General features: G+C 41.4%; 1 protein-coding gene across 9 annotated transcripts in view; it reads left to right on the top strand.

The window, feature by feature from the left end:
* hydin (HYDIN axonemal central pair apparatus protein) overlaps positions 1 to 23,687 on the top strand; it is a 981,559-nt gene that overhangs the window by 351,108 nt on the left and 606,764 nt on the right. For 8 of the 9 annotated variants that reach the window (XM_072279251.1, XM_072279249.1, XM_072279248.1 and 5 more), the window contains 2 exons: positions 7,016 to 7,180; positions 18,902 to 19,054. In XM_072279251.1, the coding sequence (XP_072135352.1) occupies positions 7,016 to 7,180; positions 18,902 to 19,054 (318 nt within the window). The remainder of the gene's footprint in view (positions 1 to 7,015; positions 7,181 to 18,901; positions 19,055 to 23,687) is intronic. The other variant, XM_072279252.1, reaches the window with a different exon arrangement.

The raw sequence follows: 23,687 nt of genomic DNA, 5'->3' as shown, positions 1-23,687 counted from the left end.
TGCAGAGAAATTTCTTTCGCCAGAGGATGGTGAATTTGTGGAATTTGTTGCCAGATGCAGCTGTGGAGGCCAGGTCACTGGGTGTATCTAAGGCAGAGATTGATAGGCTCTTGATTAGACATGCATCAAAGGTTACGGGGAGAAGGCTGGGGAATGGGGTTGAGGAGGAGAAAAAAATCAGCCATGATTGAATGGTATAGAAAACTCAATGGGCCAAATGGGCTAATTTCTGCTCGTATGTCTTAAGGTCTCATGGTCTAACACAAGTTTCAACTCACCATGACCACCAGGCCTTTTCATTTGAGTAATAAAATAAAAATCTTGAATTAACATAGAACTTGTCTTACTATTGCAAAACTATGAAACTACTGGATTATTGTGAAAACTCATCTGTGTTAATGATGCTCTTCAGGGGAAAAAATCTGCCATCTGTCCCTGTTATGTGACTGGAACCACCATTGTGGCTAACTCCTAAATAAGTTCAGGGGCAGTTGCCAATTGACAGTACATACCAATATTTCTGATGACACCCCATTCTGTGAATGACAAACGCTTTTGACAAGTTCTTACATAGAAGGCAAATTGGTAAATTGAATCCAAAACTATCCTTAACAATAGAAGGCAGCAGAGAGTGGTTGAAAGTTGCTTTTCTCATTTACTAGTGTACCACAAGGATTGCTTGTGATATACATTAACAACTTGGATGTGAACATAAGAAATATGGTTCGTAAGTCTGCAGAAGACACAAAAATTTGTGGTGACGCAGAGATAGGAGATTGTCTTATCTTGCAGCATGATCTTGGTCGGCTAGGAAGTTAGGTGGGGTAATGGCAGGTGGAATTTAATTTTGACAGGTGTAAAGTGATGCTTTTTGTTAGCAGTGGGGGCTGACAGAAGGTCTGATAAATGAATATGGAATTAGGATAAGGATAAACAGTGCAAAGAATAAGAGTATTCATTCCCCTGGTGGGGTGTCTAAAACAGGAGGACATGCATATAATGTGAAACTGAGTTTAGAGGAGGTCTAAAGGAACTTTTTCCACACATGGAGAGGGGTTGGATTCTGGATTGCACTGCTTGAGAGAGTGCTGAAGGCAGAGACTCGCAACATTCATGCAGCATATGGGCTTGAATCAATGTATGTTGGTTGGTAAGAACCTGATTGCTTGTTTCTTTGTGGTACAACCTCTATGAGAATTCTTTTTTAGAGAATATACACTGTCATAAATGAAGGGATGTCAAGTGAAATGAAAGAAACTCATTCCCCAGCAATGGCTTTTGTCCCTTAGTGTCAGATTCAGGTTTCATATCATTGGCATATGTCATGAAATTTGTTGTTATGTGGCAGCAGTACACTGCAATACAGAATAATAAGAACTAAATTACAGTAAGTTTATGTACATAGAACATCGAAATCTACAGCAGATTACAGGCCCTTTGGCCCAACAATGTTGTGCCGACCATGTAACCTACTCTAGAAACTGCCTAGAATTTCCCCACCGCATAGCCCTCTATTTTTCTAAGCTCCATGTACTTATCTAAGAGTCTCTTAAAAGACCCTATTGTATCCACTTCTACCACTGTTGCTGGCTGTGCATTCCACACACCCACCACTCCCTGTGTGAAAAACTTACTCCTGACATCACCCTTGTACCTGCTTCCAAGCACCTTAAAACTATACCCCCAGGTGTTAGCCATTTGAGCCCTGCAAAAAGTCTCTGGCTACCCACGTGATCAATGCCCCTCATCATCTTATACACCTCTATCAGGTCACCTCTCATTCTCCTTTGCTCCGAAGAGAAAAGGCCACGTGCATAAGGCACACTCTCCAATCCAGGCAACAGTCTAGTAAATCTCCTCTGCACGCTCTCTATAGTATCCAAATCCTTTCTGTAGTACATACAGAAAATAATTAAATTAAATAATTAGTGCAAAAAAAAAGGTAGTGAGGTAGTGTAGTGAGGTAGTGTTCATGGGGTCAATGTCCATTCAGAAATTTGATGGCAGAGGAGAAGAAGCTGTCCCCGAATCTTTGAGAGTGTGTGTCTTCATGCTCCCGTACCTCCTCCCTGATTGTAACATTGAGGGGAGGGCACGTCTTTAATAATGGATGCTGCCTTTTTGAGGCATTGCTCTTGAAGATGCCCTGGATATTACAGGTGATAGTGCCCATGATGGAGCTGACTGAGTTCATAACTTTTTGCAGCTTCTTTCAACCCTGTGCAGTAACACCCCCCTACCAGACGGTGATGCAGCCAGTTAGAATGCTTTCCATGGTACTAGCTGATATATTCGCTCCTGTATGCCTTCTCGTCACCATCAGAAATTCTGCCAACAATAATTCTGTCATCAGCAAATTTATAGATAACATTTCAACTGTGTCCAGCCACATAGTCATGGGATTAGAGAGATTGATTATCAGTGAAGTGGAGATGTTACAATACAGGTGTCCCCCACTTTACGAAAGTTTGCTTTACGCCACTTTGCTTTTACGAAAGACCTACATTAGTACCTGTTTTCACTAACCGAAGAGGGTTTCCGCTTTTATGAAAGAAAAAGCAGTGCTGCCAAGCTCCTCCCCTGGGAACTGCACTCAGCAACAAGCCGCCATAGCTTAAACACGTCTGTGAGCATCTGTGCTTTACAGTACAGTTTCTCGATTTATTTTGTGCATCCATTAGCAAGATGAGTTCTAAGGTATCAGAAAAGCCTAAAAGAGCTCGTAAGGGTGTTACACTTAGTGTAAAAATGGACGTAATTAAGCATTTCGATCGTGGTGATCGAAGTAAGGACATTGTGCGTGCGTTGAACCATATGCACAATTTACATGCAGAGAGAAAGAATCTTGAAAGCTGCCTATGTTACTATTGGTTCTGCTAGCAGCAAAGTGGTCTCTTTTAGTCGGCATCCAGTGATGGATAAAATGGAAAGTTTATTGCTTGAGTGGATTGATGGATGAACAAAGCGTGGTGTTCCGTTAAGTTATCTTATACTTGAGAAATCAGTCAGTCTTTTTAATAAGCTGAAACAGAAAGCACTGGACGATGGTGATGAAAGTGTTGTGAAAGTGGAATTTAAAGGTGGTCACGGGTGGTTTGATCGGTTTCTGAGGCGAGGGCAGCTTCATAGCTTAACGTTTATACTGGAGAGAGTGCTTCGGCTGATACTGAAGCTGCCGAAAAGTTCCCAGCAGAACTGAAGAAAATAATTACAGAAGGTGGTTATTCGTACAAGCAAGTGTTTAACTGTGACGGAGCTGCAATTTATTGGAAAAAATTGCCGAGCAAGACATTTATTTCGATAGGAGAAAAGCAGGCTAAGGGACACAAGGCAACGAAGGACAGGTTTACCCTAATGCCTATTATTAACGCCACTGGTGATGCTGTCCTTAAGCCTCTACTAGTGTACCATTCAGAAAATCCGAGGGCACTTAAAACACTTCCCGTTGTGTTCCGTTCACATCCAAGTGATTGGAATACCCAAGTGATTTTTTTTGAGTGCATGAGTGGATACATTAGTCTTTTTGTTGAAAAATACTGTAGAGAAAACAACCTCGATAATAGGTGTCTTGTGATTGTCGATAATTGTGCTGCTCATCCGCCTGGGATTACCGAGTATGGCGGTAACATTCGAGTTGCGTTCTTACCGCTGAATACGACATCGTTGCTGTAGCCATGTGACCAAGCCTAATAACCACAATTAAGGCTTGCTATATGCAGAATGTGATGCGTTTTAGTCTAAGTGCCATTGACAGAGAGGGCAACTCCGAAACATCTTTGCGAGAGATCTGGAAAGAATATAAAATTGGCAATCGCCAGCATTGGAGATGCTCTTGATAGGCTAACATTCTCGATGAGAAATGGCTTTTGGAGGAAACTGTGTCCCAAAGCAGTGAACGATTTTAAAGGCTTCGAACCAACAACGATAAATACGGCAATAGTGACTTTGGCTAAGGAGGCTCGGTTTCTGGAAGTTGACGAAGATGATGTTGAAGAGGTTTTGGCATCCCATGACCAAGAACTGATAGACGAAGAGCTGATGCAATTGCAAGAAGAAAGAATACAAATCGAAACCGAACGCAGTGAAGTCGTCCAGGAACTGAATGTGAAGCACTTGCGTGAGATTTTCACTACGATTGACAGTGCTGCAATGATTTCAGTAAAGTATGACTTTAATTTTGAAAGAGCACGTAGGTTCAAGGCATGTTTGCAGGTTGCTTTAAGTGCTTACAAAGAACTGTATGATAGAAAAATGCACGAGGCTAAGCAGTCAAGCATACTGTCGTATTTCAAGCTTTCCACATCAGCCACAGCAGACGACAAACCTCGACCTTCGACATCAAGACAGGCAGACATAGCAGAAGGTGTAGATGTACCTCCCACCACCCCAACTTCCGACGACTCAGCCTAACACACCATCATCAGTGTGCTCGTAGTCTTCCTGATTCCAGTAAGTGAATCTACACTGTGCATACATTATTTCTACTTTTTATAGGCTGTGTATTTATATCACTCCCGCTTTTACTATATGTTAGTGTTACTTTAAGTTTTATGTGTTATTTTGTATGATTTGGTAGGTTATTTTTCGGGTCTGGGAACATTCAAAAATTTTTCCCATATAAATTAAAGACATTGTTGCAAAAGTGGAAGTTAAAGGTAGTCATGGGTGGTTTGATCGATCTTTGAGGAGATGGCTGCGTCATAGCTTAAAGGTTACTGGAGAGAGTGCTTCCGCCGAGAGCAGTTGCGTGAGATTTTCGCTATGCTTGACGGTGCTGCAATGATTGCAGAAAAGTATTTCTACTTTATATAGGCTGTGTATTTATCCTATCATTCCTGCTTTTACTATATGTTACTGTTATTTTAGGTTTTATGTGTTATTTGGTATGATTTGGTAGGGTTTTTTTGGGTCTGGGAACGCTCAAAAATTTTTCCCGTATAAATTAATGGTAATTGCTTCTTCGCTTTATGCCATTTCGGCTTATGAAAGGTTTCATAGGACCACTCTGCCTTTGGATAGCGGGGGAAACCTGTATTTCCAAACCACACAGACTGTTGTCTTCCGGTGTTGAGGATCCGATTGCAAAGAGAGGTACAAAGGCCCAGGTTTTGGAGCTTTTTGATCAGAACTGTAGGAATGAGTGTGTTAAATGCTGAGCTGATGTTGATAAACAGCAGCCTGACATAAGTATTAGTATCGTCCAGGTGACCCAAGGCCACGTGAAGAGCCAATGAGATCACATCCACTATAGACCTATTGTGGTGACAGGCAAGTTACAGTGGGCCCAGGTCCTTGCTGAGACAGGTGTTGATTCGAGCATAAATAACATCACAGAGCACTTCATCACTGTAGATGTGAGTGCTACTGGATGACAGTCGTTAAAACAGCTCACCTGCTCTCTTTGGGCACTGATATGATTGTTTCCCTTTAGAATCAGGTGACAACATGACAGTAGCAATGAGAAATTAAAAATGTCTTTGAACATACCTGCCAGTTGGTTGGCACAGGTTTTCAAATCCCTACCAGATATTCCATCGGGATTTGTCGTCTTGTGAGGGTTTATCCTCATGAAAGAGAATCCAACATCGATGTCCAAGACAGAGATCACAGGGTGCTGCAAGTATCCTCATAGCTGTAGTTTTATTCTCCCTTTCAAAGCGTGCATAAAAGACATTGAGCTCATCTGGGAGTGAAGCCTCACATCCATTCATGATGTTAGGTTTTGTTTTGTAGTAAGTAATGGCCTGCAAACCCTGCCAGAGTTGACGTGCATTTGATTGTACCTCTGACCTCATTTGGAATTGTTCCTTTGCTCTCAAGTTAGTCCTCTGTAAGTCGTACCTGGCCTTCTTGCATAGTCCTAGATCACCAGACTTGAATGTCATGGATCTTCCTTAGCAGACTATGCACTTTTGATTTGGGTGTGTGTGGCATGTTCTCATAGGCACACACTCATCCTCACAGGTTTTAATAAATTCAGTGACAACTGTGGCGTACACATTCAGATTCAAAGATGAATCCCTGAATGTAGTCAGTCCACTGACTCACAGCAGTCCTGTAGAGACTTCTGCACCTCCGTTGTCCATACCTTCTTGGTCCACACCACTAGTGCTGTGGTCTTCAGTCTCTGCCTACACTTGGGGAGTAGAAATACAGCCAGGTGATCATGCTTTCCAAAATGTGGATGTGGGACTGCACAGTAAACACTTTTGATGGTTGTATAACAGTGGTCCTCCGGTTCCACAAACAATATGTTGGTAATACTTGCTTAGAGATTTTTTTCAACTGGCCTGGTTAAAATCCCCCATAATGATGGGGAAGGCATCATACTCTTTGCTAAGTATTCACAAAAAATGGCTGAGTTTTGTCTGAGAGTGGTACTTCGCATTCTCATTCCAAAATGTCAGTCCATGGCCACCTCTTGTGTCACAATGAGGTCACCCTCATGTTGGAGGAGAAATCTCTTGTATTCCATCTGGGTATCCTTCAATCTAATGGCATGAATATCATTTTCTCCTTCTGGTAATTATTCATTCTCCCTCTTCCTCTACTCTTCAATTCCCCCCACTCTAACCTCTTGTCTCCTCTCTCACTGATCAGCTCCCTCGGTGCCCCTCCTCCCCTCCTCCTTCCATTTCTCCTGTGGTCGACTCACTTCTCCTATCAGATTCCGTTCTCTCCAGCCCTTAGCCTGTCAAACCCACTTGGTTTCACCTATCACCTTCTAGCTATCGTCCTTTCCTTTCCCTCCCTCCAGCTGTTTATCCTAGCGTTTTCTTCCTTCCTTTCCAGTCCTGAAGAATGGTCAAATCTTTGACTGTTCGTTCATTTCCATGGAGGTTGCATGACCTGCTGAGTTCCTCCTGCATTTTGTGTGTGTGTGACTTTGCATTATCATGTATTTTTATTGCACGTGTTTACAAACATTGCACTTCAGTAATACTATGCGTGGTACTGTCATTAAAATGCATTCAGTCGATTTGATCTTTATTACTTTTGTTTTTCCTTTCCACAGGAGTTGGGTGACCAGCAAGGTGTGGTTTATTCCAGTCCCAAGCCTTATGGAATTATTGAATCCTGTCACACTGTTGAAGTTCCTTTATTAGTGGAACTACAGAGCCTTGGAGAACAAAGTGCAGAACTGTCTATTGCCATATTTGGCAAAAGTTACAGTCCCCTTGTGAGTAATTTTTCCTGGTAACAAAATAATATACTCTTAAATAAGTACATTTTGAATGGGAGTATGGTCTGTACTTGGGTGGCTGCTTGTTATCCAATAACTACAGACTTGTGTATCAAGAGGATCATCTGCTGTGGAATTTTGCAGTACCACATCAATGATATATGTAGTATTACCAAAGTTTTTCCGAGAATTGTTTTAGATAACGGTGATGGATTTGGTTCTTCTCCAGAACTAAGATGACAGAACATAGAGCAATGTAGGTTTGAGTCGCAGTGCAGGAGAAACTACAATGTTACTCTTGGCTTTAAAACTGAATCTTGTTGTACAGTGGTAGTATCAAGTGATACCTCACATTGCCATAAAGTTCTGTTACTATTTTCTCTCTACTCTCCTGTTGTGAGAGTGGTTACACATGTAAGAAAAACAGCTTGAGCTCCTTCCCATCCCTCACCCTTTCATTCTGGCTTCGGCCCCCTTTCTTTCCAGTTTTGATCTGAAATGTCAACTGTCCATTTCCCTCCTTGCTTGGCCTGCTGAGTTCCTCCAGCATTTTATGTGTGTCGTTGACATGTAAGAAGATTTGATTAAGTATTTTTGCGTGGAGTCTAGCTGGTGAGTACTCATCCATGGAAAACATCACATTAGTGGAAGTAATTGAATGATATTCTTGGCTGACATTGCTGAGGAGAGACAAGTTCGAAATACCTCGGCTATTTTTCTTGACCTTGCTGTGTAACAGCATTTGTTGCATCTGATAATAAGGCAATAAGAGAATCCAGTAAATTAAATCAGTATATATTAAAGGAGAGTGAAGAACCAGAGGCCACAGATAGTTCACAAATGTTTATTTTAATTGATTTATTTCCTCTAAATAATATCAAATACAAAAATCTATGAAGATTGCAACATCATGCTAAATGCCAATTTATTACAATATGGTCCTAATCTGATCAATAGGATTAAAAATATTTGTTTTAATTACATGGTAAGTAACAAGGTAGATGGCAAATGTAAGGCTTGTTAATACCACTTGTGACTATGGATCAAAAGGAAAGTCTAGTCAGTTGATCCAAAAAAAGTAGTTCTCAAGCAGAAACATGTTCTCACATTCCTTCAGTTGTGCTGGACTCCTGTCAACAATGAACGTAGGAGTGTCTACTCTTTTTACAGCCCTTGGCATCACTCACAACCCCATTTCAAAGGTCAGTCCCTCTCATCCCACTTCATCATGTGAAGACTTCTCCCTCACTGCCTGCTGTTTCATAGAAATTGTTTTCTATTTTGTTTTGAACATGGGATTAGAGATTACAGCAGACAGTTTGAGGGGTTCTGCTCTCGTTGACAACTCCGTATCAGCTTGCCCATCTTGATCCGTTGTAGCCATTGCAACCAGGTGCTTACTCTGGGTAACTTCACCATTTTTAAATGACATCTTTTCACCAGATTTAAGTCCACTTGGTACTTTCTTTGTCCTTTTCCACAGAAGCCACTCCACTTCCTTTGCAAGCTCAACCACATCTGAAGCCTGCTCAAGAGGTGTAATTTCACCTCCTCTAGTTACACAGTGGCTCACTTGTAAGAAAAGTAATTCCTGTTCCAATTTGTGAAGTTACTGATACTTCACTCGCCTCTGTTTCAACAGCTTCCATGACCTCCGCTTATTCAAGCTGCTTCTCCTGGAGGTGCTTCACACTGATCTCTAGAGCCAATATGGTGTTCATTTCTTCAGCTACAAGCTGGTATTCCTCAGTTTTAGGCTGCATTGGTTGTGTCTCTTCAAGCTTATCACAACACAACTACATTTTTCACCTTGATATGTGTAACGTTGATTCCAGCGGTTTGCTTGGTTTATTTGCCGAGTATTTCAGTTGACCAATTCTAGAATTTGTGTGGCTGACCCAATGAATCAACATGTAGTTGTCATGTTTCAGTCTCGATGCAGTAAGCAACAACTTCCATATGTGGTTCAATTTCAAACCATTGGACAATTTCAACTGGAGTGAGCTGTTGTGCTAATTCAGTGGCTGTTACCATCCTCCATTGTAAAGCATGAGTATGTTCCTTCAACAGGTCCTTAATGTCAGGAGATCTACCTCCAGTTGCAGCTGCCACCACAATTTAAACAGGCTGTATGTATTACCCCAACTACTTGCTGCAGCCAGATTGAATCCCTTAGCACCCATCTTAGCAATGGTCAATTCTGGTATATTTGAAGATTGGTGTGATAATTTATGCATAGAGCCAAAAGAGAAGGGGGAGATCTTACATAGATTTTTTTTTTTTGCGTCTATGTTTACTCTGGAGATAGACACAGATTCTATAGAACTGGGGCAGAGCAGTAGTGTAATCATGGACTGTACCCAAATTATGGAAGAGGGGGTGTTGCTATCTTAAAGAAAATTAGGGTGCATAAGTCCTTAGGGCCTAACAAGGTGTCTTCTTGGACCTAGTGGAAGGCTGGTGCAGAAATAACAGGTGCCCTGGCAAAGATATTTAAAACGTCCTTAGCCATGGGTAAGGTGCCAAAAGACTGCAGGATAGCTAATGTTGTTAAAGAAAGGCTTTTAATAATACTGTACGCTGGAAATTATTGGGTGGTGAGCCTGAGGTCAAGAATGAGTAAATTATTGGAAGGTATTCTAAGGGACAGGATATACATTGCCTATAAAAAGTATTCACCCCCTTGGAAGTTTTCAAGTTTTATTGTTTTCCAACATTGAATCACAGTGTATTTAATTTGGCTTTTTTGACACTGATCAACAGAGAGACTTTTGTGTCAAAGTGTAAACAGATCTCCACAAAGTGATCTAAATTAATTACAAATATAAAACACAAAATAATCGATGACAAGAGTATTCACTCCCCCCTTTAATAGGACACACGAAATCATCACTGCTGCAGCCAATTGGTTTCAGAAATCACACAGTTAGTTAAATGGAGATCTGTATGCAGTCAAGGTGTTATAATTGACTGTAGTAATAATATACCTATATCTGAAAGATCCAACCGTTGGTGAGACAATATCCTGGCAATAAAGTAAACCATGAAGTCCAAAGAACACTCTAAGCAACTCAATAACAAAGATTACTGAAAAGCACAAATCTGGAGACGGATACAAGAAAATTTCCAAGTCACTGAATATCCCTTGTCCTACAGTTAAGTCAATCATCACGAAATGGAAAGAATATGGCACAGCTGTAAATCTGCCTAGAGCAGGCCGTCCTCAAAAACTGAGTGACCTTGTAAGAAAGGGACTAGTGAAGGAGGCCTCCAAGAACCTATGACAACTCTGGAGGAGCTACAAGCTTCAGTGGCTGATATGGGAGAGACTGCGCCTACAATGACTGTTGCCTGGGTGCTTCACCAATCTCAGCTTTATGGGAAAGTGGCAAAGAGAAAGCCACTGCTGTTAAAAGTTCACATGAAATCTCAGCTAGAGTTTTCCAGAAGGCATGTGGAAGACTCTGAAGTCAGCTAGAAAAAGGTTCTATGGTCTGATGAAAACAAAATTGAGCTTTTTGGCCACCAGACTAAACGCTATGTTTAGTGTAAGCCAAACACTGCACATCATCAAAAGGAAACCATCCCTACCGTAAAACATGGTGGTGGCTGCATCATGCTGTGGGGATGCTTCACTGCAGCAGATCCTGGAAGGCTTGTGAAGGCAGAGGGTAAAATGAATGCGTAAATTACAAGGAAATCCTGGAGGAAAACTTGATGGAGGAATCCAGACCTCAATCGAATTTGTGACTGGACTTGAAAAGGGCTGTTCACTCACGATATCCGTGAAATCTGACAGAGCATGAGCTCTTTTGTAAAGAAGAAGAGGAAAATTTGAAGTGTCCAGATGTGCAAAGCTGATAGAGACCTATTCACACAGACTCAAGGCTGTAATTGCTCCCAAAGGCGCATGTACAAAATACTGACTTGAAGGGAGTGAATACCTTTCTAATACTAGCATGTAAGTATTTGGATAGACAGGAACTGATTAGGGATAGCCAACATGGCTTTGTATTTGGTAGGTTGTATGTAACCAATCTTTGAGGATTTTTTGAGGAGGTTAGCAGGAAAGAAGATGAAGTTGATGTTGTCTACAGGTACTCTAGCAAAGTCTTTGACCAAGTGCTGCTTGGGAAGCTGATCGAGAAGGTCTAGTTGCTTGGCATTCAGGATGAAGTAGTAAATTGGATTCAACAGTGCCTTAGCGAGAGAAGAGAACCAGAAAGTGGCATTGGATTGTTGTCTCTCTGATTTGGAGGCCTGTGACTAGTGCTGTGCTGTGGGGGTTGGTACTGGGTTCATTATTGTTAGTCATCTATAATAATGAGTTTGGTGATAATGTTGGTAAACTGGATCAGAAAATTTGAGAATAACGCCAAGATAAGGGGTGTAGTGGACGGTGAGGACGGCTATCAATGCCTGCAGTGGGATTGGGACCAGCTGGGAAAATTGACAGAAAAATGGCGGATAGAATTTAATGCAGACAAGTGTGAGATGTTGAAGTTTGGAAGGAGAAAGTAGAGTTGGAGTTGTATAGTGAATGATAGAGCACTGAGAAGTGTGGTAGGAATGTGGGATCTGGAAATACAAATCCAAAATTTGTTGAAAGTGGTGTCATAGGTTGATGGGGCTGTAACTGAGACACTAGGGACTGCCTTGTACTTTGCTTCATGGAAACATATCTCACACTCGCAAGTTTGGATGCAGCGCTGTAGCCCGATGGCTTCTCCATTGTCTGCAAAGACAAGACCACTGAGTTTTTTAAAGGTAGAGAAAGTGGAGTATGCTTTATGATTAGCTCATCATGGTACACAGATGTGGCAGTTCTGTCTCAATCCTGCTCACCCAACCTAACAGAACATCCAGCAAACAAGTGTCATCTATTTTTATCTGGCAAGGAAGTTTTCCACCATCATCTTGGTAGCAGTGAACATTCCACCTCAGGCCATCGTCTGGAAGGCACTGGAGGAGCTGAGCACCATGATTAGCAGTCAGGAAATAGCATACCCTGATGCCTTTTGCTATCATTGCAGGCGATTTCAACCAGGCCAGCCTGAGGAGGTCTCTGTACAACTTCCACCAACATATTACCTGTGGAACCAGAGAAGCCAACACACTTGACCATTGTTATACCACCATCAAGCATACTTTCCATGCCATTCCATGCCCACAATATGGAAAGTGCAGTCACCTTGCTGTACTACATATGCCAGTGATATTAAACCTGATTCCAAAGAGAGCTTTTGGCACATTGGCAATAGGATTGAAAGAGTACTGATAAAATTTATTAGGATGTTGCCAGAACTTGGGGACCTGATTTATAGGGAATGTTTGAATAGGTTAAGACTTTATTTCTTAGAGCATTGGAGGATGAGGGGAAATTTGATAGAGGTATATGAAATTATGAGGTGTATAGATTGGTGAAATGCAAGCAAAGATTTTTTCACTGAGCTTGGTGAGACTAGAACTAAAGGTCATAAGTTAAGGGTGAAAGGTGAAGTATTTAAGGAGAACCTGAGGGGGATCTTCCTCACTCAGAGGGTAGTCTGATTGTGGAATGAGCTGCTAGTGAAAGTGGCGGAAGCGGGTTTGATTGCAACATTTACGAGGTGTTTGGATGAGGGAAGGGTATTCAGGCCTGTGGCCCAGCTAAATGTGGTTGGGACGAGCCAGAATAACAGTTCAGCATGGACCAGCTGGACCAAAGGGCTTTTTTAGTGCGCTATGACTCTATGACCCTTTTGGGCAGCTCATACTGGTCTTTATTAAAATAACATTGGGACTTTGTCATTAAATAATTACTCTTTTCAACACCTAAACTCCTGCTTCTAATGCATCCTACGATCAAGTAAGGTCCATCCCAACTGATGTACGCTTTCCTCAGGATTATCTGGATGATCCTCTTCCATCAACCATTTTAAGAGCCTAGAGTAGCTTCTTTGCTATGTTTCCTACGCCTTGATTTCAATCTTCACATCCCCTAGATTAACCTCACACCGGTATTCTCCATTACCTCTCTGCACTTCTTTCAGAAGCCTTTTCCTACCACATGCGGGGTAGATCCTGCAAACTATACCAAATGTTGCAGAATACTGATTTATTGTAAGATCTAATCCATTCAAAGTGCTTGAGAAAGATTGGTAATTACACACTGGAGTCAGTAACAAGGAGAAACTATTTGATCTTTTAGAGTGAACTCAACTCCGATAGCCCTACTTCTAATGGAGACGTTTAGTGACAGTAAATCTGAGAGTTAATACCCTGTATGCTCACAGTTCAAAGGGAAGGTCCACTCTTTTAGTCAGAAAAATAGTTCCTAAGTAAAAAATGATCTCACATTCCTTGTTCTGGACCCCTGACCACAGTAAATATAATAATATTTTCCCTCATTATGACTCTTATCACCACTCACAATCCCAGTCTAAAGTGAAGCTGTCATCATCAATGGAGATTCTATTTATCCATTCATGAAGCAGTAACTTCCTGACACGTGACAAATCATGATAGCAAGCAAGCCTTAATTAGCCTTTTGAACACATTAGCCACTATTGAAGAGTATAATATCATCATTTTAAACCAATTGCAGAATTATTGCTGAGTTCTGTGTCACACACTACGCTTGACTAATTGATAAAGCTGTTGCTCGGCTTTATAAACAAAGCTAGAAGTTTTAAACATTAGGAAATTACTCTAATCTTTACAAATGAGTCAGGCTGATGATGGAGTCATCTATGACCATTTGGTCGGATGTTGCCATTGGAGAAATTAACTAGATCTTCTCGAATGGTGCCATAATGCCGCATGTGGAGATCAAGATTGTTTTTGTCAGTACATAAGAATTATGAGATTAAGTTGCATCATGGTGGCCTGAATAGGTAAATTAGTTACTTAGTTTATTATTGTCATACGTACTGGGGTACAGTGAAAAGCTTGTCTTTTTACTGTCCATCCAGATCATTTCATTGAGGTAGTACAAAATAAAACAATAACAGAATACAGAATAAATTGTTAGAGTTACAGAAAAAGTGCAAGGCAGGTGGACAATAAGTGAAAGGCCATATTGAGGTAGATAAGGTCAGGAATTCATTTGATCGTAATAAGGAATTATTTGATAGCCTTATTACAGTGGAGTCGAAGCTGTCCTTGAGCCTGTTTGAATGTGAATTTAGGCTTTTGTATCTTCTGCTCAAAGGAAGGGGTGAATAGAGAAAGTGTGGGGTACGTGGGGTCTCTGATTATATCGGCTCCTTTACTGAGGCCGTGAAAGGTGTAAGTGGGATTCATGGGGGGAAGCTGCTTTCAGTGACCTGCTGAGCTATGTCCATAACTCTGCAGTTCACAGGCAATGATGCATTTAGATAGGATGGTTTCTGTGGTGAATTAATAAAAATTGTTGAGGGTCAAAAGAGACATGCCAAATTTCATTAGTTTCCTGAGGAAGTGGAGGTGCTGGTCAGCTTTCTTACCCATGGAGTCGGTGTGATCGGGACAAGACAGGCTATTGGTTATGATCATTCTTAAGAAATTGAAGCTCTCAACCCTCTTGCCCACAGTACCCTTGTAAACAGGAGTGTTGCCTAAAACCGGATTTAGTTAAACTTATTTTATGGTCTGGAACCAGAATTGAAATGTGTCAAGTTGTTGAAGCAATCTGTCTTGTTCATTAATGTCCTTCAGAAATCTTGTAATTCAAAGATTCAAAGTGCACTTATTATCAAAGTATGTCTTCAGTGTACAAACCCTGAGGTTCATCTTCCCACAGACAGCCACGAAACAGGAAACCATGGGACCTGTTCAAAGAAAAACATCAAACCCCAAACTCACAGAAAAAATAAACGCGCAAACGGCAAAAGTTAGTGAAAACACCTATAAGACATCAAACTACAAGTCTTTGAAATAGTCTAGGAACATTCAGTTTAGTTCAATTCAATATAGTGCTGTGTTTTTTCACTGCAGTCCGCCATGGTCAAAATTACATAAAATAGCAATAAAAAGTGAATAACCAGAAATACATTGTAAAGTGAACTACAAATCCACAAACCACATTGATTAAACCTTGCTTAAGACCCAAGGCTACAGCACCATCCTCTGGCAGCCTCCAGCGAGAGTGAGAGAGAGAGAGACTGGTTGAAGACACGCACCTTCCTCTGGGAGCAGTGAGCAAGAGGGAGAGAGGACCAGTCAAACATAGATTGTCTGTGCTGAACACTTGCTCACTTTCCGCTCTCATTCTCATTGATTTCAATCTTCCTCAATGCTTTAGTTGGTGAGATTGGTGAGAAATGAAGTCAGTCACGGGCTTGAGCTCCATCTCCAGGCTGTATGGCCTCCAGCTGCGCACTTCGCTTGAAAGCTCACCGAACTTCCTCAGAGGCAGCAAAGCGCCAGGTTGCTTCAGTCAGCCCAAATCCACACCACCAAAATGTAAATCTTGGGTTCCAATAGTCCCATGATCATACTTGGAAGAAGATGAAGAAGTAAAAGAAGTAGTTTCATGAACTGTCTGAAGGACGTCGTCGTTAGTCATGTTGCTCACTGGCACCATCTTCAGAATTAACCTGCTTGTGACTCTGGTCCCATAGTTCACCTTTAGTCATTTATACTCATTTATAGTCATGCAGTTCACTCAGTTATACAAATAATTGCTAACAGAATAAAGACCCAAAGCTCTTTTCTCTAAACAACAGGGACGAACAATAAGTGCACATTTTACATCTCTAAGCTCAAGAACAATTTAAGCAGAACCCATCACCACAAAGACCAGTTGAGGTGAATAACATTTAAGGTAGAGCAGAGAAGCATTGGAGAGAGAAAGAAGTAGAAATATATGCAATAAAGATAAGATGAAGGATGTGATGGGAGACTCATTGTGCCTGAGCTGGATGTTTGTATGAGAAGTAAGAAAGGTGTAATAAATTGTTGGATTATATAACAGACTCCCCAGTAGACCCCAGGACATTGAGGAATAGGTACACAGGCAAATTAGAGCACAGTGTAAAAACAAAAGGGTTGCTGTAGCAGGTGACTTCAACTTCCCTAATATAGACTGGTATCTCCTTCTAGTGCATGTGGTTTAGATGGGCAGAATTTGTTAGGTCCATCCAGGCAGGTTTCTTAAATCAGTATATAGATAGTCCAACAGAGGAGGGACCAAAGTGAACATGATATAGGGTAATGAGCTTGCCTGGATGATTGTGAGAACAGTGACCACAAGGTTTGAAATTGCTATGTATTTAATATTTAAGTTCCTCAGGGTCAATACCACAAAGGACCTGACTTGGTCCAACCAAGCAGAGTTCACTGCCAAGAAGGCCCACCAGCACCTTTACTTCCTGAGAAAACTAAAGAAATTTGGCCTGTCCCCTAAAACCCTCACTAATTTTTATAGATGCATCGTAGAAAGCATTCTTCTAGGGTGCATCACAACCTGCTATGGAAGCTGTCCTGTCAAAGACCGAAAGAAGCTGCAGAAGATCGTGAACACGGCGCAGCACATCATACAAACCAATCTTCTGTCCGTGGACTCACTTTACACCACACACTGTCAGAGCAGTGCTGCCAGGATAATCAAGGACACCACCCACCCAGCCAACAGACTTTTTGTCCCTCTTCCCTCCGGGAGAAGACTCAGGAGCTTGAAGACTCTTGCGGCCAGATTTGGGAACAGCTTCTTTCCAACTGTAATAAGACTGCTGAACGGAACCTGACCCGGATCTGGGCCATACCCTCCAAGTATCCGGATTTGGCTCTTGGTTTTTTTGCACTACCTTACTTCCCATTTTCCTATTTTCTATTTATGATTTACAATTTAAATTTTTAATATTTATTAATTTTAACTATTTTTAATATCTTTAATATTTAATATTTGTTATCCAGGGAGTGTGAAGCGCAGAATCAAATATCACTGTGATGATTGTAAGTTCCAGTACCAATTGTTTGGAGACAATAAAGTATAAAGTATAGATCAGGGCAAGTTACAAGATTTTTAGGCGGCAACTGGAAAGAATTAATTGGGAGCATTTGTTTTTGGGCAAGTCTAATCTGATGTGTGGAGGATCTGTAAAGTCTAACTATAACTGAGTGCAGGACAGGTACTGTATATTCTAGTCAGAAGGAAGGACAAGGAAGAACCTTGTATGTCAAGAGAGTTGATGAATTTAGTCAAGAGGAAAGGGAAAAGTATATGAAGGTTAGGAAGCAAGAATCAAATGGGGCCTTGACGTTTATGAAGATGCCAGAAAGGAACCCATGAAGAGACTTAGGAAAACCTCGAGGCACAATGGAAAGTTCTTAGTAAGTCAGATTAAAGAGAATCCCAGACATTCTCTACATACACCAAGGACAAGAGAATATCTAGAGAGCAGATAGGACTACTCAGGGATATAGAATGCAATATGTGCTTGGAGGAGGAGGATATGGGTGAGGTACTGTACATGGTTATTTATCAAGAAGAGCGACATGTAGGAAAGTGAGATCAGTGTGAAGTGTGCTAATGTGCTGAGGAATTTTAAAATACCGAAGTAAATGGTGTTGGGTTTCTTAAAGAAATTGAAGTGAAACTTGCCGGAGCTTGATGTGATACCCTCCAGTTTATTGAGAGAGGCAAGAGATAAGATTTTTGGGGTCTTGATCAATATCTTTATTTTTCTATAGCCATAGGTGAGGTCCCAACGGATTGGTGAGTAGCTAATATTTTTCTATTATTTATGAAGGGAAATATGGATAATTCTGGAAGTTACAGACTAGTGAGTCTCACATCAGAGGTACAGAATTTACTGGAGAGGACTCTTAGGGATGGGATTATGAGCAATTGAAAAATCATGGCCTAATTGAGGATAGTCACCATGGCCTTATGTTGGGAAAGTCGTGTCTTACTAACTTGGTTGACTTTTTTGAGGAGGTGATTAAGGTAAGACCCCTCACAATGTTGATGTATAGTGGGTTCTTGGGGCCCAAGTGCATAGCTCACTGAAAGTGTCTACGTAGGTTGATAGGATGGTTAAGAAGGGAAGTGTGGCATGCGTGCCTTTATTAGTTGAGGCACTGAGATCGAGAGTCAGAAAGTATGTGATAGCTTATTGAAACTCCGGTTAGGCCACGTCTGAGATACTGCATTTGATTCTGGTCACCCCACTATAGGAAGGATATGAAACCTTTGGAAGGGGTGCAATAGAGGTTTACCAGGATGTTGGCTGGATTATAGAGCATTTGCTGTAGAGAGCGGTTGGACAAACTTGAGTTGTTTTGTGTGGAGTGGTGGAGGCTGAGGGGAGATCTGGTAGAAATTTATAAGATTATGAGAGGTATAGATAGAGTAGACATCCAGTATTTGTCTCACAATTTAAAAAAAAGAGTTGGAATATCTATTAACAGAGGGCATACATTTAAGGTGAAAGAGTGTTAAGTTGAAAGGAGATGTATGGAGCCAGTGGTTGCCTGGAATGTACTACCTGGGGTTGATAGTGGAGACAAATATGATAGAGACTCTAGGCATACGAATATGCTGCTTTCAGGGAGCTGTGGGCTGATACCCCTAGATCCTCTGTACAGCAATACTTCTCAAGATCCTGCCATTAAAAATACTGTCCTAAGTTACTTCACCTGTTTTTACATCTTTAATTCTGTAATTGCAAGTAAAAGTAATAATAATAGTAACTTAGTGCTAACCATTCATTAACCAGACAGCAGTATTAATGCAATATTTTTCTTTTGAACTAGCAAGTCCACTTAACCTGCACAGGTGAGGGACCAGTAGTCCAAATCAGTTGCACAGAGATTGACTGGGGGAAGATCAATGTCCTATCTGATGTCCCCAAGACCTTTGGCCTCTCTAATGAATCCCTCATCCCAGCCAACATCACAGCCAAAATGGTAAGTAATTTACAGTAATTAAAAAGAGAAAATGCTCCATAAAGTTACTAATTGCTTTACATGTGAGATTTCATGTACATCTGTCATTCCCGCAGCTTATTTTAGACAGTGATGTTTAGTTACATACTGTACACTTGATGGTTTTCAACATATACTAATTAAGAGAATCTTAGTTGCCTTTTATGTTACAACAAAACAACAACTGGATTTTAATGACTGCAGTGGATTTAACCCTCCTGACCTTCCGCCATTTACTGTACTTTCCAAAGAATTTATAATACCTGTCACACCTGCTGTTTCTATTACACAGGAATGCTAATTTAGGGTTGTTCAGGACAGTTAAACTAAAGGTAGTTTTAAACTAAAGACAATGTTAAAGTTGGATAAGCTGGTACACGAGAAACAGATACAAATCTTTCACCAAGCACTGCGGTGGAGATGAATAACTGGGACCTTTGTTATGCTTTTATGCCAATAAAAGCAGAATGGGTTCTGATGAAGAGCCCCCCATCATGAAGAACATGCCCTCTTCTCATTGCTGTCATCAGAGGAGGGACGGGAGCCAGATGACACATGCTGAACATTTTAGAAACAGCTTCTTCCCTTCTGCCATCAGACTTCTGAAGGGCTCTTGGAACCCATGAAGACTACCTCAATATTTTACTCTTTTGGCACTACTTACTTAATTTTTATATACGTATTTATTGTAATTTATAGTTTTTTAAAGTATTGCACTGTACTGCCACTGCAAAACAACAGATGTTACAACATGTCGATGATATTAGGCCTGATTATGATATATTTTACAGCAAATACTGTGCAATTTAGAATTTGCAATGAACTAAAAAAGGAAATCAAACCGAGGTAGAACATATACAGTAAATGGTCAGGGGCTAAGAAATGTTTAAGTCCGTAGTTCCCAGAAAGTGGAAATAAAGCTGGATAAAGTGGTGAAGCAGGCAGTCGGTATTTTTGCCTTCATAGATCAACCATAGAATATAGAAGTTGGGTTATTATGTGACAAATTTTCAAAAGAGTAGGCGAGCACACTTGGTGCCTTGTATTTCTGGTTGTCAGACTGTAGGTAGGGTGTGGTTGTACCGGAGGGAGAATGCAGAAGATTCACCATGATGTTGCTTCAAATGGAAGCCTTCTGCGATTGATTCGGCTGGGTTTGTTTCCCTTGGATGAAGGAGATTGAAGGTGCGACTTCATTTTAAGGGGGGAGGATGAACACTGCAAGTCAGCAACATATTGGTAGCAATGACACAGACAAGAAAAGGGATGAGGTCCTGAAGACAGAATATAGGGAGTTAGGTAGAAAGCTGAAAATCAGGACCTCAAAGGGTCCTGGCTCTGGATTGCTGCCTGTGCCTTGTCCCAGTGATGGTAAGAATAGGATGAGTTGATAGATGATTATCTGGCAGAGGAAGTGGTTCAGATTTCACATTTCTGGATCATTGAGATCTCTGCTGGGGAAAGTATGACCTGTACAAAAATAATAGGTTACACATGAACTCAAAGGGTCCAGTATCCCTACAGACAGGTTGTTAGAGCTGTTGCGGGGGGGGTTTAAATAAATCAGACTGGGGATGGGAACCGATGTGTTAAGGTTGAGGTATACAAGTAGGTGCAATGCATAATGAGACTGTGAGGAAGAACAGGCTGATGATAGGGCAAAATTGCAGTCAGTGGGATGAGTTGATGTGTAACATGAGAGCAGCATTGAAAAAGGTGATGAGTACAGGATTGAAGGTGTTAATATTTGAATATACAAAAAAAAGTAAATGATCTTGTAGTAATATCATGAACATGAGAAGTACAGATGCTGGAAATCCAAAGCAACAGATGCAAAATGCTGGAGGAACTCAGCAGGCCAGGCAACATCAATGGAAAACTGTAAACAGCTGACCTTTCGGGCTTAGAGCCTTTATCTGAACCGGAAAGGAAGAGGAAAAGTCGCAGTAAGATGGTGGGAGAGGAGAGGAAGAACTACAAGGTGGTAGGTGATAGGTGAAATGGGAGAGTGGGCTGGGGTGAAATAAAGAGCTGGATAGTTGATTGGTGAAAGAAATAAAGAGCTGGAGAATGGGGAACCTGATAGGAGAGGACAGAAGACCATGGAAGAAAGGGAAGGGGAGGAGCACCAGAGGAAGGTGATGGGCAGGTAATGAGTTAAGGTGAGAGGGGGAAACAGGAATGGGGAATAGTGAAGGTGGGGTAATTACTGGAAGTTCGAGAAATCAATATTCATGCTATCAGGTTGGAGGCTTCCCAGGCAGAATATGAGGTGTTGCTCTTCCAACCTACGTGTGGCCTCATCGCGACAATAGAGAGAGCTATGGACTGTCATGTAGGAATGGGAATTGGAAGTAGAATTGAATTGGGTGGACGTCGGGAGATGCTGCTTTTCGTGGCAGATGGAGCAAAGGTGCTTGGTGAAGCGGTCTCCCGATCTACGATGGATCTCACCGATATACAGGAGGCCACACAGGGAGCACCAGATACAATAGATGACACCAACAGACTTGTAGGTGAAGTGTTGCCTCACCTGGAAGGATTGTTTGGGGCACTGAATGGTAGTGAGAGAGGAGGTGTAGGGGCAGATGTGGCGCTTGATCCGCTTGCAAGGATAAGTACCAGGAGGGAGGTCAGTGGGGAGGGATGAGTGAACAAGGGAGTTGTGTAGGGAACAATTCCTGTGGAAAGTGGGAAGTGGGGGGAGAGAAATATGTGTTTAGTGGCGGGATCCCATTGGAAATGGCGGAAGTTATGGAGAGTTGTATGCTGGACACAGAGGCCTGTGCGATGGTAGGTGAAGACAAGAGGAACCCTATCCCTGGTGTGATGGTGGGAGGATGGCGTGAGGGCAGATGTGAGCAAAATGGCTTAGATGTGGATGAAGGCAGTATTGTTGGTGGAGGAAGGGACACACCAATCTTTGAAAAAGGAGAACATCTCAGTGGTTCTGGAATGAAAAGCCTTAACCTGAGAGCAGATGCGGTGGAGATGGAAGAATTGAGAGAAGGGATGGCATTTTTTCAAGTGACAGGGTGGGAAGAGGTATAGTCCAGATAGCTGTGAAAGCCAGTGCGTTTAAAAAGATATCAGTAGGTATCCAGAAATGGAGAGAGAGAGATTGAGAAAAGGGAGGGAGGTGTTGGAAATGGACCAAGTAAAATTGATGGCAGGGTGGAAGTTGGAGGCAAAGTTGAGGAAATCATCAATCTCAGTATGGGTGCAGGAAGCAGCACCAATGCAGTCAAATCTTGTAACATAGTTAGAGATTAGCAGGTATGACATTGTGGGTATCACTATGTCATGGCTGAAAGAAGATCAAAGGATTGAAAGATGTAGAATCCTTATGAGTAAGGTTAAGAAACTGCAAGGGTAAAAAGATTCTGATGGAGGGTATCTACAGGCCTCCAAACAGTAGCTGTCATGTGGGGTCCAAATTACAACAGGAGGTCGAAAAGGCATGTAAAAAGGGCAATGTTATGATAGTTATGGAGGAGTTAAATAGGCAGGTAGAGTAGGAAAATCAGGTTGGTGCAGGATCCCAAGAGAGCAAATGTGTAGAATGCTTCCAAGATAATGGTTTTTAGAGCAGCTTCTGTTTGGACCCACTGGGGAAAAGGCTATTCCACTTAAACATCATAATCCCTCAAGGACACATTCTAAAGAAGTATTTTAAAGGGAAGATGATCGACCTTGTTTGACAAGGGAAGTCAAAGACAGCATAGCAGCAAGAGAGAGACCATATAGTATAGCAAAAATTTGAGGAAGTTAGGAAGCTTTTAAAAACTATCAGAAGTCAACAGAAAGCAATAATGAGAGAAAAGATGAAATATGAAGGTAAGTTAGCCAATAATATAGAAGAGGATACCAAAGGTTTTTCAGATATATGAGGAGTAAAAGAAATGCTTGAGTGGATATCAGACTGTTGGAAAATGATGCTAGAAAGGTTGTAATGGGGATCAAGAAATGGCTGTTGAACTTACAAAGTACTTTGCATCAGTCTTCAATGTGGAAGACACCAGCAATATGCTGGAAGTTCAAAAGTTCCAGGGGACAGAAGTGAGGGTAGTTGCTATTACTAGGGAGAAGATACTTGGGAAGCTGAAAAATCTGAAAGTAGGTAAATCACATAGGCCAGATGGACGATATCCCAGGGTTCTGAAGGAGGTAGCTGAATAGATTGTGGCGATATTAGTGGTGATCTTACAAGAACTACTAGATTTTGGAATGGTTCTGGACAGTGGAAAATTGCAAATATCACTCCACTCTTTAAGAGAAGTAATCTGGTGGTAACATTAAGAAGGCGACTTGTGCAAGCAGTTCTGATAGAAATCTTCAAGTATTCCATATTTAGACTGGAACAGCTGGAATTCCATGGCTACAGCCATGGATAAGACAGTAAGCAATGTTGTTTTAAAACGTTTAAAAGATCTATCGCTACTTAAAGTTGACGAATGTTGGACAGCAGTCTCTGGTTGCAAGTGCAGTTCCCCTTTAAGACAGCAGAAGAGAGGATACTGTGCTGGTTTAAAAGTTTGTTTAAGAAGGGGCTCTAACTTCCACTAGTGTGAATAATGCTAGCAAACGTACAGTCTCTGGGAAGTAAAATTGAAGA

Source organism: Mobula birostris, chromosome 15 (genome assembly GCF_030028105.1).
Source record: "Mobula birostris isolate sMobBir1 chromosome 15, sMobBir1.hap1, whole genome shotgun sequence".
NCBI classification, from domain to species: domain Eukaryota; kingdom Metazoa; phylum Chordata; class Chondrichthyes; order Myliobatiformes; family Myliobatidae; genus Mobula; species Mobula birostris.
Note: the sequence above shows the minus strand (reverse complement) of the source record. Positions and strands in the feature narration are given on the sequence as shown.